This window comes from Oncorhynchus mykiss, chromosome 21, assembly GCF_013265735.2.
Source record: "Oncorhynchus mykiss isolate Arlee chromosome 21, USDA_OmykA_1.1, whole genome shotgun sequence".
NCBI lineage: Eukaryota > Metazoa > Chordata > Actinopteri > Salmoniformes > Salmonidae > Oncorhynchus > Oncorhynchus mykiss.
In genome coordinates, this window is record NC_048585.1 from 23430507 (window position 1) to 23448874 (window position 18368).

At 43.5% G+C, this 18368-nt stretch overlaps 2 protein-coding genes across 24 annotated transcripts in view; both read right to left on the minus strand.

The window, feature by feature from the left end:
* Positions 1-7289, minus strand: part of LOC110500057 (cholinephosphotransferase 1) — a 14057-nt gene extending 6768 nt beyond the window's left edge. The window contains exon 1 of the mRNA XM_021577181.2: positions 6822-7289. Within this exon, the coding sequence (XP_021432856.1) occupies positions 6822-7061 (240 nt within the window). The 5' untranslated portion in view covers positions 7062-7289. The remainder of the gene's footprint in view (positions 1-6821) is intronic.
* Positions 7290-7512: 223 nt separating this feature from the next.
* The window catches only part of LOC110500059 (myosin binding protein C1), a 37276-nt gene continuing 26420 nt past the window's right edge, over positions 7513-18368 (minus strand). For 22 of the 23 annotated variants that reach the window (XM_036957348.1, XM_021577191.2, XM_021577190.2 and 19 more), the window contains 11 exons: positions 16657-16921; positions 16384-16572; positions 15607-15741; positions 15288-15455; positions 13515-13603; positions 13218-13413; positions 12778-12917; positions 12459-12618; positions 11838-11974; positions 10232-10418; positions 7513-8403 (listed from right to left, as the gene is read on the minus strand). In XM_036957348.1, coding sequence (XP_036813243.1) covers positions 8303-8403; positions 10232-10418; positions 11838-11974; positions 12459-12618; positions 12778-12917; positions 13218-13413; positions 13515-13603; positions 15288-15455; positions 15607-15741; positions 16384-16572; positions 16657-16921 — 1767 coding nt within the window. In that variant the 3' untranslated portion in view covers positions 7513-8302. Of the gene's footprint in view, positions 8404-9440; positions 9480-10231; positions 10419-11837; positions 11975-12458; positions 12619-12777; positions 12918-13217; positions 13414-13514; positions 13604-15287; positions 15456-15606; positions 15742-16383; positions 16573-16656; positions 16922-18368 lie in introns of all 23 variants that reach the window. The other variant, XM_021577189.2, reaches the window with a different exon arrangement.

Below are 18368 nucleotides of genomic sequence, written 5' to 3' on the forward strand. Positions count from 1 at the left end.
ACACACATTGGGGAAGGTTGTTTATCTTATATTGAGTCACTTCTTGCAAAACAGAGTTGCTTTTGTTTGACAAGTTGAGACGTTAGACTATTTACCTCAACACGGGTTTGTTCTCTAACAGACATCTTATAATACGCTGTCTAAAATGTATGCTTACTACAGCTGTTTTGTAGAAAATGATTTGAAAGGCAAAACAGTGTAATGCAGGCCTGGGCAATTATTTTCCACAGAGGGCCACATTAGAATATATTTTTGCCATTGCCGGCCAGAGGCATATTACAGGATGTACATCATGGGAATGACTATGTTGACAGTAGATGTATCTACTGTAAATCATGTCCAGATATGCTACTTATTTTACTTTTTTAACATGCACAGAAATAAACCACATCCATGTTCTCCTTTTGGTAGATATTTTCATTATTAAACATGCAATGAACTACACGGAGGGAAAAGCACTGTGCATTCAGCACCACGGACAGAACTCTTGTTAACGGGTATGCACGAAAAACACCAGAGAGCTCAAAATTACATTTAAAATATTCAGTGTGAGGAGTGAAGTCTCTGATGGGCATTGACTAGAGCAGTGATGTCAGCTATAGTTTGATGCTATGCGCAGGATTGCTAAGAGTCAGTAAGAGCTGACTTGTTATATTTCATCACTGAAAATGTCTGTTCACAGCCTCCCGGGTGGTGAGGTGGTCTAAGGCACTGCATCGCAGTGCCACCAGGGACTCTGGGTTCGAGCCCAGGCTCTGTCGCAGCTGGCCGCGACCGGGAGGTCCATTATGACTCAATGGAGGAACGTAGTCAGAGAAATGCTGATGAATGTCTTACCCGAGCTGTGTATGCAACTGGTTCACCTCTGATGCTCACAGGCAATGTGTATTGGAAGAGATTTCTGAATGTTCTTCACCCAGTATACACCCCCCCCAACCAGACATGCTTTATCTATTAATTTGCTGGATGCAGAGTTCAAGCAAATCAGAGAAAGCAGACTATTGCAATCAGTGGTTAAATGTTTGTGGACAAGGAATAATTAACTGCATAATCTCCACCCCTCAACCAGTATTCTACAAGTGCACAGACACAAGGGACAACAGACACCGATCTCCACCTTGCAGAGGAGCTGTAGACAGTCATCAATGACCTTGGACCGCAGAAGGTATTTGCACTGGTGACAGACAATACTGTGAACATGAAGGCTACTTGGTCTAAAGTGGAGGAGTCCTACCCTTACATCACACCCATTGGCTGTGCTGCTCATGCATTGAATCTGCTCCTCAAGGACACCATGGCACTGAGAACAATGGATACACTCTACAAGAGAGCCAAAGAAATGGTTAGGTATGTGAAAGGTCATCAAGTTATAGCAGCAATCTACTTCACCTAGCAAAGTGAGAAGAATGAGAGCTGCCCAGCAACACCCTTTGGGGTGATGTTGTCATCATTTTTGACAGTCTCCTGGAGGGGAAGGAGTCTCTCCAAGAAATGGCCATATCACATATCACAGTCTGCATTCTACTGCAGTCTACTTATGATAAGGTACAAGGTTTATGTTTCTGTCTCCATATGATATGGTCAATATATCCAATGCAAAAAAACAGCTATATTTAAAATGGTATTAATATTAAATCCCCATATATTCCCACAGAAGGTTTCCATCTCTGAATATTCCCCAAAATGTGCAACCCTAGCTGTGTCACTGTTCGTCTTGACAGGGAAACATTTTCAAAACAGATCTTTCTTGTCGGGGCAAAGTATTGCTGCAGAGTCAATTAACATTCTTCAATAAATTTGCCCTCATCGAATGGCTTGCTATGTTTAGCAATTTTGTGGGACAGTAGCTAGCTCTCAATTCCGTCGTTTGCTGAATGCAGTTTTGTGAAAAGAGAAAGCAACTGTTTCAATGCACTTGCCCTCTGCTCAGAAGACATTCCTATATTTCTCTGCATGCTTCGCCTGGAAGTATCAGGACAAGTTGTACTCTTTCAAGACAGCGATGCTCTCTTTGCACACATCTTCCCTGATAATGCAATAAAGAAATATTTAATTGACATTAATTTGAATGACCCTCCCAACCCCCACCACACACACACACACACACACACACACACGTGAGTGTGTAAGAAAAAAAAAGTGAAGGTATGGTAAAGGAAAGTAGATGACCTGACTGGGTAAGTTCCTAACACTGGGACTTGAAGTATTACCAGCTATCTGGACATTAGGGGTGAGCCAACAATCAGTGTTTATCATCTCTCCATACAACAATGTACGAGTAGTCCAGAAATTTGTTGGTGGGTGAGCCCCAAGACATTTGGGTGGGACAATTGTTCTTCTATAAATAAAGACAGACGTTTTCCTAAATAAATCAAAATAAAGTTAACTTTCTGAAATTCTACAAAATGTTACCATGGGGCAAAGAGAAAACTGCTGTTTTAAAGCACATTTCCTGCAATTCTACACATTTTTCCATGGGGCAGAGGAAAATGTGCTGTTTTGAAGAATGTAGTATTTGTTAAGTTAATTAAAAGATAAAATCTAGGTGTGTTGACTGTGATAAAAGGCACTGGACTATGAGCGGTGTTGTTTGCTAAATGAACAAATAAAGGTGGCAGTGGCATGGTGTATTTGGGGAGTTTCTCCCATTCTTCTCTGAAGATCCTCTCAAGCTCTCAGGTTGAATGGGGAGCGTTGCTGCACAGCTATTTTCCGGTGTCTCCAGAGATGTTAGATCGGGTAAAGTTCGGGTTCTGGCTGGGCCACTCAAGGACATTGAGACTTGTCCCAAAGCCACTCCTGCGTTGTCTTGGCTGTGTGCTTAGGGTCGTTGTGAACCTTCCAACAGGACAACGATCCGGTCCGGAGCGCTCTGGAGCAGGTTTTCATAAAGGATTTCTCTGTACTTTGCTCCGCTCATCTTTGCCTCGATCCTGACCAGTCTTCCAGTCCCTGCCGCTAAAAAAAATGAATCCCCACAGCTTCCGTCTGGCCACTCTACCATAAAAGCCTGATTGGTGGAGTGCTGCAGAGATGGTTGTCCTTCTGGAAGGTTCTCCCAACTCCACGGAGGAACTCTGGAGCTCTAGGAAGAGTCTTGTTGGTTCCAAACTTCTTCCATTTAAGAATGATGGAGGCCACTGTGTTCTAGGGGACCTTCAATGCTACAAATGTTTTGGTACCCTTCCCCAGATCTGTGCCTAGACACAATCCTATCGCGGAGCTCTACGGACAATTCCTTCGACCTCATGGCTTGGTTTTTGCTCTGACATGCACTTATAGACACGGCTTTCCAAATCATGTCCAATCAATTGAATTTACCACAGGTGTCCAATCAAGTTGAAGAATCAAGTCCAATCAAGTTGAAGAAATATCTCAAGGCTGATCAATGGAAACAGGATGCACCGGAGCTCAATTTCGAGTCTCACAGCAAAGGGTCTGAATAGTTATGTAAATAATAAAATTTATGTTTTTATTTTTTATAGGAATGTGCAAGCATTTCTAAAAATCTGTTTTTGCTTTGTCATTTGTGTGTAGATTGATGAGAAGAAGTGTTAATACATTTTAGAAAGTGTGGAAAAGTCAAGGGGTTTGAATACTTTCTAAATGCACTGTATAGCCATAAGCACAGTGGCATAGGCCTTAATGCAGTCATATTCCTGGCTTATTGGGGGTGTGGCTTTCAGTTAGTGATTTTTGACCACCCATCCCATGAGAGAATGTCATTCCACTTAATCTAAATGCCATTCCAGTGCACTGCTTGCTATGAATTCTATCTGATGGTGTTTGCATGTTTAGGTAAAAAGACAAATAATGTCCCGTTTGGAACACTGACATGTAGAGGGCATAATTATTTCATTTTTTTGTTCCCCAATCTGAGTCGATGGGCATGGCTTTCCAGTAGTTGGGCCCAGGCCCACCGGTTGCAATGTACTGTACTGGCCTAACTCTTCTCTCTGCACAACTGTTCTGTCTGCACAGTACTTGCCCAACGGGTGTACTCAACACAACACTACTGTATTGGCCTAGCTGTGTGCTTGTCCCATTGGTTTGTCCACGACAACTATTTTGACAGTAGTGTTTCTCTTTCTAGATATCCTGCTGTTTTCCAGTCCCTTCCTCTACCAACAACAAACTGCTCTTCAGTAACCCCTGCCCTAAAAAGCCCTTTCTGTATACATTCATCTTAGTCACATGGCTCTCAGGCAAGTTCTGTATTGAGTATAGGCGTACAGGGTCACCCTTGATATATTTTCAGTTGGTCAGTGACAGTAGTGTATGCTGCAGTTTATGTCAAGGCCAGGCAGCCCTTTCATCTAGTTATTCAAAGCTGTACTGTACATACAGATTGCAGATGGCGACAGGTTACATGTGAGTCCATGGCTGCATTGACACAACAGCTTATGCTGCATATAAAATGCGCTTGTTGAATTGTCTGCTGCACAAACCTGCCTGGAGCTTGATGGAATCTGGACTTTGTGTCAGTGGTGAGATTCCAATCTGTACTGTGGGATGGGTGGACAAAGGTGTAGAACCAATAAACATATTGTAACATCTCTGAATACCTGACAGGCACGTGCCTGAACGCAAACTATACAAAGGAAGGACAAGAAGCCAAATAGCCAAAAGGGGTAGGTTCACACACACCCTCTTTCTCTCTCTCTTCAGGGAATCAACCTAAGCGGATGACATGTATGAACACGTGGCATGGTTAAAACCTAGGTATTCCACCTGTTAATGATTTGCTGACTATGGTTGAAGTTGTATGCCTATTGTTATCTACAGTTGAAGTCTGAAGTTTACAGACACCTTAGCAAAATAAATGTAAACTCAGTTTTTCACAATTCCTGACATTTAATCCTAGTAAAAATGCCCCGTCTTAGGTCAGTTAGGATCACCACTTTATTTTAAGAATGTGAAATGTCAGAATAATAGTAGAGAGTGACTTATTTCAGCTTTTATTTTTCATCACATTCTCAGTGGGTCAGACATTTACATACACTCAATTAGTATTTGGTAGCATTGCCTTTACATTGTTTTACTTGGGTCAAATGTTTCAGGTAGCCTTCCACAAGCTTCCCACAATAAGTTGGGTGAATTTTGGCCCATTCCTCCGGACAGAGCTGGTGTAACTGAGTCAGGTTTGTAGGTCTCCTTGCTCGCTCACGCTTTTCAGTTCTACCCACAAATGTTCTATGGGATTGAGGTCAGGGTGTTGTGCTGGCCACTCCAATACCTTGACTTTGTTGTCCTTAAGCCATTTTGCCACAACTTTGGAAGTATGCTTGTGCTCATTGTCCATTTGGAAGACCCATTTGCGACCAAGCTTTAACTTCCTGACTGATGTCTTGAGATGTTGCTTCAATATATCCACAATTTTACCCTCCTCATGATGCCACCTATTTTGTGAAGTGCACCAGCCCCTCCTGCAGCAAAGCACCCCCACAAAATGATGCTGCCACCCCCGTGCTTCATGGTTGGGATGGTGTTCTTCGGCTTGCAAGCCTCCCCCTTTTTCCTCCAAACATAACAATGGTCATTATGGCCAAAGTTATATTTTTGTTTCATCAGACCAGATTAAATTTCTCCAATAAGTACAATCTTTGTCCCCATGTGCAGTTGCAAACCGTAGTCTGGCTTTTTTAATGGCAGTTTTGGAGCAGAGGCTTCTTCCTTGCTGAGTGGCCTTTCAGGTTATGTTGGTATAGGACTCGTTTTACTGTGGATGTAGATACTTTTGTACCGGTTTCCTCCAGCATCTTCACAAGAACCTTAGCTGTTGTTCTGGGATAGATTTGCACTTCTCGCACCAAAGTACGTTCATCTCAAGGAGACAGAACGCGCCTCCTTCCTGGGCGGTCCCATGGTGTTTATACTTGCATACTATTGTTTGTAGGTTTGCAGGTTACCTTCAGGCGTTTCGAAATTGCTCCCAAGGATGAACCAGACTTGTGGTCTACCTTTTATTCTGAGGTCTTGGCTGATTCATTTTGATTTTCCCATGAAGTCAAGCAAAGAGGAAATGAGTTTGACTGTAGGCCTTGAAATACATCCACAGGTACACCTCCAATTAACTCAACTGATGTCAATTAGCCTATCAGAATCTTCTAAAGCCATGACATAATTTTCTGGAATTTTCCAAGCCACAGTCAACTTAGTGTATGTAAACTTCTGACCCACTGGAATTGTGATACAGTTAATTACAAGTGAAATAATCTGTCCGTAAACAATTGTTGGAAAAATTAAAGTAGATGTCCTAACCGAATGGCCAAAACTATAGCTGGTTTAACAATAAATTTGTGGAGTGGTTGAAAAACGACTTTTAATGACTACAACCTAAGTGTATGTAAACTTCCGACTTCAACTGTATTTGCTTAATTTACATGATCCAAACAAACTTGCGACAACTAAAGTAATATTAACTTTACCTTTCCTTGAATAAACATTCAGCCACACTTACTCCCAGTTACCTTAAATTACTATTAATTTGAGTGGCTGAACAAACATGGTGGCAACTTTGACAAAGACAACAATAATAGGCTATTAGACAAACTTTCGAGGAACAAAATATTAGTGGACTGTGCACATTTTCCAACCAATATGCTGATGCTTTGAGCAGTTTTAATTTTTTAACCTTTATTTAACCAGGTAGGCCAGTTGAGAACAAGTTATCGGTTGTAAAGTAACAACAGCGCTGTAAATGTATTCGAGTTGCAACAATGTTACACATTATCTCAGAGAGTTACAATGCTGTCATGGGGTGTTGCTACATGGCTACTCGAAAGTTTCTCCCACCCACCCCAAGGTCGCAAAGCACCTACCTCCTCTGTTGCCGTTGGACAGTAAAACACCAACACTACAGTTGTGACTATATTTATTACCAGTCCAATTATAGTCAGAGTATTAGGCGCTACCCAAGTTGGAATTTGTTGGACCAGCCAATTCCAATATATCTGACAAGGAGGTTCGAAAAGGGATCGACCCGAAGCGCTATATTTGTGCTCCTCTAGCCGCTTGAGTTGTGCGGCTGACAGCGGCTCCGGCCACAAGAAATGTGGCATTGTTTTCAGCTTCGGCGCTACGAAAAGTAGCCTATCACCCAGCGATACTCTTGACGTGCTTGTGTGTTTCAGGCACTGATATCTTCTCGCGACCAACCAGAAAATACTTGTTCATTTGGCAGTTACGTGTGAACAGTCATTTTTCTAGAGCGGAACCACGAATGTCGATATTTTTTCCGTTTGTGATTGAGAATTGCGTTTCAGCAGGAAGCAAGTCTCCGGAAGGGAATTGAGGCCGGGAATTTCAAATGAAATGTAGTCCATTGACCGCTAGGAGCAGGTTTCTACAGCTTCATGGCTCCTTTGAACGTAACATTTTATTCTGTAGTTGCAAAATTTCTGAGTGCGCTCTGAAGTGAATACAGCGTGTTCTTTAAGCATCTTAAAGTCTTTTTTTCCTATTATGTACTGTATAAACCTTTTTTTGAAAGTATATATTACACATAAAGGATGATATGTTACATGTTTTTATTTTATTCCAGTAGTCATACATTACAAATTGAAGATTAAAACATGCGCAGATGGCCTGACGGCTAAGAATACACTCAAGCCTGAAGTACAGTATGAGCACAGAAAGCACAATGTGTCATGCAGTGTAAAGCTTAAACAAAAATATGGATAACGGTCTGTTTGAAAGCCCAAATCTCAACATTAGTCAGACAACTATACTTTTCATACTCCAAAAACAGAAAATGAAATCAGAAAATCCTAATGTGAAGCATTTTAAAGGGACTGATGAAATACTGTAAATTCTCATTGCAAATCACCTGATCAGAAATGTTTTAATATTTGTATCTTCTGAAGTTAAATCTTTAATCACAAGACATTGCATTACAGACATCAAGCCACATTGTTTATACATTTCAACATTCGCCCCCTCCCCCAAACACAGTTCCCATCCCAACAGAGACAAAACATGTCCACATAGGTGGAAATTACAGTTCCTCCTACCATATATTCCCGCACTACTCATCTAAAATAAAAAGCTACAGCCAAAACACTGCCAACATGCAACTGAGCTTAAACAGAGCCTTTTGAATACTAGGAGATGACACAAAGCTGGTGATGAATTGGCTTCTTCTATGGTAACTAGCTCCATACCCGCACACAGCATGCCAAAGTCCAGTACAACCCTCCCTCCCCCTCCAGCCCCTCCCTCGACTGCTGGTGAGAGGAAGATCACTAGTGGTGTGACGACAGGTTCCGGGCAGCCTAGGTGTATCAGCGGTTGCTCAGTCCGACTACTTCTCTGGCTGCTCCACGGCCTTGGTCTCGCTCATGTACTTATCGATCAGGTGTAAAGGCACTCCACGCTGCATGAGCTCAGAGAAGGTAAAGCCCCCTGGGGGAGAAAGGAGAGACACTCCATTTGTTGTTAGGAGGTATAGAGAGAAAGTGAAAGAGAGAGAGAAGACTATCCATTTTTAACAGAGAGAAGATCGTAATAGTCCAACGGCAAAAGCGGAGGGTCAGTGTGCAACATTGAAACAGACACTGAAACAGCGAAAAGAGGGCGAGTCTGAAACAAAGAAACAGAAGAGAGACACAATACAGTACAAAAAAGAAGAGATACCAAAGTGGACAGCAGTGAGAGGAGAGAAAATAGAGAGTGTCAGTAAAGGAAAGGTGCAAGACGTCACTTGCGTCTGTGAGTAAATCTATATCTGCCTAGGCCTATTGTGTCAAATATAGGCCTACTATAGATATATCATCTATGTATTAATCAGCAGAAAGTGATCTATGTATGAATTTGATCTTATCACCCCAGTAAATATCATAACACGTATGTACAGGACACCATCCTGGAGTAACGACTTCTGGAAAATACTGTAAACATAATGTCAACCTTTAATCTTCAATAAAGAGCCATGCTCTGCAGATGTTGGTATTTACTCTGATGTCACAATCAGGCCATTTGCACTAGTTTGAAGGTTACTCACCTTTTGTGTGTGGCATATGTTAGATAAGGAACAGACACGGTTACCAGGTAAACACAGGTCATACAAGCAGTCAAGTCACACCAACCGTTAAAATAGACTTCTGAAATGTTAGGGGTACGCTTGACTTTAGACAGCCACCCTAGACAGCAACCCTAGAGTGTTATTGGAAAGTAACTGGCTCCAATGAACACTGCCCATAAAGTGTCTAGAGCCACATACACAATAATCTATTATGTTACTGTACATATCACACATCCATTTGGACTAAAGCAGGCAAGCCCTGAACTCTTGCATTCCTTCTCTTGGTACTCTTTCAGACGGGTGGGTGTGAACTTAAATAGACCACCTATTACTGCTGAGAAAAGCTGTATTATTGGCATTTGACAGATGCAGAATGAATGACATAAGCTTCATATGCCAAAACCATATGAAAGCTTACCTTGGATGAGAACATACATTCACTAATCCTGAGTGGGGACTGGGGGGAGAGAAGAGAAGAGGGGTTATCCAAATGTTTACATGGGGGAGTTATGTGTTCTCCAGGGAATACTGGTCAGTTATTGAACTAATTTTATATGAGGAGTTAAACACGCAATTGAAGGAACATCACCATCTGTTGAGGGGAAACATTAAAACATGGAGCCACAAGATAGTATTCATCTAACAAGGGAACTACATCTAGAACAATACGTATTGACGTGTGTTTGAGTTATGAGGTGTTGGTGTATGATGTCGCTTAGGAAGAATTGAACCATGCTGTATTGGTGAAGCATGCTACATTTGACGTTGCGACTTTGAAGTTGTGGTAGGAAATTCAACAGTGGTAGTGGGATGTACAGGATTCGGCTGAACACAAGTGACATTACTGAAGTCTTGTATGAACACCTGTAACTGGATGAACATGTTCAAAATGGTCTAAAATGAGAAGGAAATGCATAGATTGAGTTCAGCCACATGATGTAATACATTGTTCCTCATTGGAGTAGCAGGGGTGATGTAATGACAACCCCCTGGATGTTATATATGACAATATAAGCATATATCATCTACGATATATGTACCGCGAATACTTACAGGACCACAGCTGATATGGACGGGCTCCTGGTGGTGTAGTCACTGAAACAAACTATGTACTGATCTACGTCACCATAGAGTCTAGACACCTAACACTGTACACAGGTGGATAACATACACCGCAGGTTACCAGGTACCCCTCCAGCCAAAACTGACCTTTAACCTCCAGCTTACACTCCACTAGTGCATCACCCAGGTCATTAATGGCCTTGCAGGAGTACATGCCCCCGTCGTAGGGACTGGGTTTCCGGATCTCCAGGGTGCAGACCCCTTGGTTGCTAAACATGCGGTAGCGCGGGTCATCAATGATGGCTATCTTATTCTTCATCCAAATCACTTTGGGCTGAAGTCAAAAACAGAGAAGGTTAGCCCGTTTCCTAGAGAAGCCTCTAAAATATCAATACTCAATTAAGTCAGGGATGTTTCGCAAGTTACTCCCCATAATGTTTATCAAGTAGTATAAAAGGCATCGCTACTGTATCATTAAAACATTTGTCAACTCAATATGTTGTAGTACATTATTTCAGAAGCATTCAATACATTGCAATGTTTTACTGGTCTGTGGATTTGCACTATTTTCTCAGTGAGAGGGCCAATACACTGTTCAAGTTAGAGATAACCTAATCAGAACAGTGTATGAACAGTCATATCTTATAACCAAGAGTGCATTAATCAGATAAACCCTTATATTTACATAGTGCCCATGGTAATAAGGCACATGTGTTAAACAAATGTCCTCTGTCTGTTTATTTAATCAGTTTTTTAACCTCTGAACAAAAAAACTTCAGGCAGCTGACTAGAGATGTGTTGTTAGAGAGAGGATAGCTGTCAGGTGTAAAGGCTGCCGTGATTGAGAGGCGGTCAGAAAGAGCAGGCTGCAGGTGTAAAGCTTTCAGTATACAGCTGGGGGCCTGGACCATATGGACCTGGTCCATCATGGAGGGGTATGGGGAACAGGCTGGAGGGGTATGGGGGACAGACTGGAGGGGTATGGGGAACAGGCCGGAGGGGTATGGGGAACAGGCCGGAGGGGTATGGGGAACAGGCCGGAGGGGTATGGGGAACAGGCCGGGAGGGGTATGGGGAACAAGCCGGAGGGGTATGGGGAACAGGCAGGAGGGGTATGGGGAACAGGCCGGAGGGGTATGAGGAACAGGCCGGGAGAGGTATGGGGAACAGGCCGGGAGGGGTATGGGGAACAGGCCGGGAGGGGTATGGGGAACAGGCCGGGAGGGGTATGGGGAACAGGCCGGGAGGGGTATGGGGAACAGGCCGGGAGGGGTATGGGGAACAGGCCGGGAGGGGTATGGGGAACAGGCCGGAGGGGTATGGGGAACAGGCCGGAGGGGTATGGGGAACAGGCTGCCTAAAGGCCTAAGATGACCCACTAGGCCAGGGCATTGGAAGTCCCAGCCTCAGGGCTTCAAGGCTGCACAGTCTTTGGGGTTGGCTCCTAATTCATCAATTCATGTCATTGATTGGCCAGAGTCAATAGAGAAGACATACTTGGTTTCCCATGTCTAAATCAATCACTAATTAATAGGCAGGACTGAACATCAGCAGCAATGATACCACAACCATGTCCAGGAGTTTAGCTGGACAGAACTTTCCCAGAGGGTTGGTGTAGGCACTGTCTAAGTACAGTCCTACTCACCTACCCTAGCCTGAGTCCCAGATCTGTTGTGCCGTCTTGCGAACTCCAATTGATAAAATGGAGTTGGCAAGACAGCACAAACAGATCTGGGACCCGGGCTACACCTACCCGTGGGTTGGCACGGACGCTGCAGTTGAGGGTGGCATTGTAACCAGCGATGGCAAAGGTGTTGATGAGGGGCTGGGTGAACTTGGGAGGCTCTTTGAAGTCGTGGTCGATGTACTCTGGGTTCTTCAGTTGCATGCCTGCAGAGGGAGGAAGGGAGGAAGAATGGGGTTGTACATGATACAGGCGCTGAGCTGTATCATGGGGGAATTTCCCTTGTGATCATGATTGAAGGAGAGACAGTATTTGAATTCATCATCTGTGGTCAGAAACAGCAACATCCGCATTAACAGTACAGTACAATGAAACATGATATGTAGTGTATATGCCATCTCTGAATGAAAGCAACTGGTCCAATTCTGTAAAAATGTATATTTTATCACTGTATCGTTACCTTTTGTGACAAAAGACAAAGAAGAAAATGAAAAAAGAAGTGACTGAGGTTCACGGGGGGCTGGACTGCTTTTCAAATGTGTTGGTTCATAATATTAGAAAGTAGAGGGGGATGACATACGGGGTCATATTTTTCATTGCTCTCCATACGGTACCTCCCCCCCATATTTTTCATTGCTCTCCATACGGTACACCCCCCCACCCCCCCCACACAGAGGAGCTCACACATACCTTCTTTAACAATGAGGGCGCTGTCCTTGGTCTGGGTGGCACCCTCGCTCAGACCCACCATGTTCTCAGAGTAGATTCTGAAGTAGTACTCGTTCCCCACCACCAGCTCGGTGATGGTGATGCAGGTGCGGTGGTAGTGCTCAATACACGTGTACCACTCCTGTCACACAGAAAGCAGATTAGTTTAAACATGCAGGGGATAACATTGATTAGCACAAACACCTGGATTCCATATGCAGAGTACATACAGAGGTAAATCTCTCCCTCATACTGATTCCATACAGTACAGTACTAAGTGATGCATTCAGCAGACTCATACCATGGTCTTCTTGTCTGCTTTCTGGATGGTGTAGCCTGTAATGGCGGCGTTGCCATTGTCCTTTGGAGGGGTCCAGTCCAGAGCCACGTTTCCCCCCCAGACCTCATCTATCTTCACACACTGTGGAGGCCCTGGGAGGTCTGAGTGGAGAGATGAATCCGTTAACATCATTAACATCAGTATGGGTCTTATTGGCATGTTCTAGACATTAGCTGCGGTGAAAAATTTGGTAGGGAATAAAGGGAAGAACAACACTAAAAACATTCAACTCGATCAACTCTTTACTATGAGATCTTTCCTTCTTATAGTATTTTTTTCTACTTCCTGTTTGATTAAATCTGTAAAAATGACTGATACAAGTGCTTAATTGATCTATGCCTAAACAACTTTATCTGTAAGTGAGATCAGGATATCCTTCCTGTCAGTTTCCTTTGACCCACCTACTATCTGGATGTCTACGATGGCCGTGTCCACGTGGTTCTCCACCTCCACCTTCATATCGTACTTCCCAGAGTGCTTCCTCTCTGCTTTGCGGATGAAGATGATGCTGTCACAGTCTGTGTTGCGGATAGTGACCTGCGTGGGGTCCACCGTCTCACCCTCCTTCAGCCAGCTCACCTTTGGCCTGGGCTTTCCCTACATGTCACATATCGCATAGGAGCATAAATCTAACTAAATATGATTTACTAAAAGGCTTTTACTGGAGGTGGTTCAGCCATTTTCTGTTATTGCCTTACCATGAATGGAATAACGAGATTGACGGCTTCTCCGACTTTACGAGTGTACGTCTGCTTCAAGTGACGGGGGATGCGGATCTTAGGTGGTTCTGGGAAGAGGACAGGTCAGATAAGTGGATGGAATGTGATTTCCGTTAAAGAAAATTATACTTTTAATTTTTTTATCTACAGTGCCTTCAGAAATTATTCAGAACCATTGACTTTCCACATTTTCTTTTACGTTACAGCCTTATTCTAAAATGTATTTAAAAAAAAATTATCCTCATCAATCTACTCACAATACCCCATAATGACAAAGCAAAAACAGGTTCAGAATTTGTTGCAAATTTATAAAAATACATCTGAAATATTACATTTACATAAGTATTCAGACCCTCTACTCAGTACTTTGTTTGCAGCGATTACAGCATTGAGTCTTTTTGAGTATGACACTACAAGCTTGGAACATCTGTATATGGTGAGTTTCGCCCATTTTTCTCTGCAAATCCTCTCAAGCTCTGTCAGGTTGGATGGGAAAGGTTGCTGTACAGCTATTTTCAGGTTGTTGTCCTGTTGGAAGGTGACATTTCGCCACAGTCTGAGGTCCTCAGTGCTCTGGAGCAGGTTTACATCAAGGATCTCTGTACTTTGCTCTGTTCATCTTTACCTTGATCCTGACTTGTCTCCCAGTCCCTGCTTCTGAAAAACATCCCCACAGCATGATGCTGCCACCACCATGCTACACCGTAGGGATGGTGCCAGGTTTCCTCCAGACGTGACACTTAGCATTCAAGCCAAAGAGTTCACTCTTGGTTTCATTAGACCAGATAATCTTGTTTCTCGTGGTCTGAGAGTCGTTAGGTGCCTTTTGGCAAACTCAGAGCGGGCTGTTATGTGCCTTCTACTGAGTAGTGGCTTCCGTCTGGCCACTTAACCACAAAGGCCTGATTTGTGGAGTGCTGCAGAGATGGTTGTCCTTCTGGAATGTTCTCCCATCTCCACAGAGAAACTCTAGAGCTCTGCCAGAGTGACCATCAGGTTCTTGGTCACCTCCCTGACCAAGGCCCTTCTCCCCCGATTGCTCAGTTTGGCCGGGCGGCCAGCTTTAGGAAAAGTCTTGGTGGTTGCAAATTTCTTCCATTTAAGAATGATGGAGGCCACTGTGTTCTTGGGGACTTTCAATGCTGCAGACATTTTTTGGTACCCTTCCCCAGATCTGTACCTCAACACAATCCTGTCTCGGAGCTCTACGGACAATTCATCGACCTCATGGCTTGGTTTTTGCCATGACATGCACTGTCAACTGTGGGACCTTATATAGACAGATGTGTGCCTTTCCAAATCATGTCCAATCAATTGAACTTACCACAGGTGGACTCCAATCTAGTTGTATAAACATCTCAAGGATGATCAATGGAAACAGGCTGCACCTGAGCTCAATTCGAGGGTCATAGCAAAGGGTCTGAATACTTATGCAAATAAGGTATTTCTGTTTTTTTATATTAATACATTTGCACATTTTTCTGAAAACTTGTTTTCACTTTGTCATTGTGGAATATTCTGTATAGATCGCTGATTTTTTAAATCCATTTTAGAATAAGGCTGCAACGTAACAAAATGTGGAAAACGTCAAGGGGTCTGAATACTTTCCGAAGGCACTGTAAATCTTTCATGAACACCTGTCCTTTGGACTTGTGTTTCAAATGTCATGTTCCTAGCCCTGTTGCTTAAGCCTTGCTAATAAATAATAAATACAGACATCCAAAAGAGAAGTGGAGAGTGGCTAGGACTCACCGATGACCTCTTTGACCAGGATAGAGTGCTGAAGTGTTCTGGGAGTGCTGGCGCCGGCAGCATTGATGGCCCTTACCCTTACCAGGATCTTAGCCTCTGGAGGGAGGCCAGTGATGGTGTACTTAGTCTTCTCTGTCAGCTCCTTATTGGTTACTCTCCAGTCATCAGCTGTGGAGAACATGTCCATAGACTTAACACAGCAGGTAATACTTATTAACAAGCCAGGAGTTTCTCCTGATCATGAAAAGTCAAGCGGGTTCTAGTTATAAAAGACAAAGTCTATTCGTCGATGGAGGCATGTCAATCGAATGCTTCTTACTTCCTTCGATGCAATACTCCACCAGGTAGCCGTCTAAGCCTGCAGCTCCAATGGTGTCTGGGGGACGCCACTTCATGGTCACCGTGGTGTCTGTGACATCATCCACCACCAGCATGGTGGGCTCGCTGGTCACAGCTGAGTGAGTGTGAGAGTGTTACAAAGGTTGAACGTCACACAAACATTTCCTTGCAGGTATAGTATGTTTCATGCCTTGTCAAAAGTGGATCTCCAATTGCCATAAGAACAGTATGACGCATACAATGTAGTATACCTAAGAAACACCTCCATGCCCATGTGAGTGGGACACCCCTCTAGCTGGCACTGGTATGCCATCAATCTGTTCATCAGATCTCATTAGGGGCGGCTCTTAACGTCTATTCTTACATTCTGCATCAAGTTTAACTCCTATTGAACCCTGTGGGAGGCTGATCTCCTAAACCTATAAGCCCTAGATGATTTGGCAGCCATTATAAAGACATATTTAATATCTCCTAAAGCCCCGGCCACGTCCAATGGAGGTCACAGTCAGAATGCGGAATGCTTGGAATAGTGGGGTATCAGAGGAACAGTTTTAAAGGGGAAGGGCAGCCCACGCAATGGCCTGCACTATCACACAGTATTTCATTTTTCTCCCACTATTGTGATATGATATAACCACAGGATAAACTGTATTGGCTTTACATGAGAGGATAACGCCTTTGTACTGTAAGTGTCACCTCACTGGCTTTGTCACAAAGATTTACATTGCCAAGCGAACATTGCGTACTCAGAACTCACCCAGGGGCACAAAGGCTTTGGATGGCTCGCTGGGTTTGGACACACCGATGGCATTCACAGCAAAGACGCGCACCTCGTATGGGACACCCTCAATCATCTTTTTAGGCTCAAATGTGGTCTCTTTGTTCAGGTCAAAGTTCAGCCTCATCCATCTGGAACTCTGCTTCTTCTTCCTTTCGATGAAGTAGCCTTTGGGGAAAAGCATAGTTCTATATCACATACACACACCAGAATATCCAACTTGTTAGCATAAAACCACCCACACACACCTACCTAAGATGGGTGAGCCTCCGTCATAGATCGGGGGTTCCCATGTCATAGAGCACCAGTCTCCTCCCACCTCTGTGACTAGGGGAACTTCAGGAGGGTCTGGGATATCCACCACCTTGACTTTGACACTAGCCCCTGCTTCCCCAGCCTCATTCTGCAGGACTATCTTGTAGTTTCCTGTGTCTTCCTTCTCTGCGATGTCGATGGTAAGACTGGTGTGGTCCGAGAAGGTTTCAGCTCGCACACGGTGGCCCGAGTCAAGGATTACCTATGATGGCAAATAGTAGATTGCACTGTACCCATACATTCAGTATGTACAGTCGTGGCCAAAAGTTTTCAGAATGACACAAATATACATTTTCACAAAGTCTGCTGCCTCAGTTTGTATGATGGCAATTTGCATATACTTCAAAATGTTATGAAGAGTGATCAGATGAATTGCAATTAATTGCAGTCCCTCTTTGCCATGCAAATTAACTGAATCCCCAAAAAACATTTCCACTGCATTTCAGCCCTGCCACAAAAGGACCAGCTGACATCATGTCAGTGATTCTCTCGTTAACACAGGTGTAAGTGTTGACAAGGACAAGGCTGGAGATCACTCTGTCATGCTGATTGGGTTTGAATAACAGACTGGAAGCTTCAAAAAGTGGTGCTTGGAATCATTGTTCTTCCTCTGTCAACCATGGTTACCTGCAAGGAAACACGTGCCGTCATCATTGCTTTGCACAAAAAGGTCTTCACAGGCAAGGATATTGCTGCCGGTAAGATTGCAGGACTGGGGTAAAGTCATTTTCTTTGATGAATCCCCTTTCCGATTGTTTGGGGCATCCGGAAAAAAGCTTGTCCGGAGAAGACCAAGGTGAGCGCTAACATCAGTCCTGTGTCATGCCAACCAACAGTAAAGCATCCTGAGACCATTCATGTGTGGGGTTGCTACTCAGCCAAGGGAGTGGGCTCACTCACAATTTTGCCTAAGAACACAGCCATGAATAAAGAATGGTACCAACACATCCTCCGAGAGCAACTTCTCCCAACCATCCAGGAACAGTTTGGTGACGAACAATGCCTTTTTCAGCATGATGGAGCACCTTGCCATAAGGCAAAAGTGATAACCTTCTTCAGCATGATGGAGCACCTTGCCATAAGGCAAAAGTGATAACTAAGTGGCTCGGGGAACAAAACATCGATATTTTGGGTCCATGGCCAGGAAACTCCCCAGACCTTAATCCCATTGAGAACTTGTGGTCAATCCTCAAGGGTGGACAAACAAAAACCCACAAATTCTGACAAACTCCAAGCATTGATTATGCAAGAATGGGCTGCCATCAGTCAGGATGTGGCACAGAAGTTAATTGACAGCATGCCAGGGCAGATTGCAGAGGTCTTGAAAAAGAAGGGTCAACACTGCAAATATTGACTCTTTGCATCAACTTCATGTAATTGTCAATAAAAGCCTTTGACAATTGTAATTGTCAATTGACAATTGTAATAAAAGCCTTTGATGCTTGTAATTGACAATTGTAATAAAAGCCTTTGATGCTCGTAATTATACTTCAGTATTCCATAGTAACACCTGACAAAAATATCTAAAGACACTGAGGCAGCAGACTTTGTGAAAATGTATATTTGTGTCATTCTCAAGACTTTTGGCCACGACTGTATACTTTACTTCTGACAACAATTAAGCACAATGAAGCCTATTTTGACCCAGG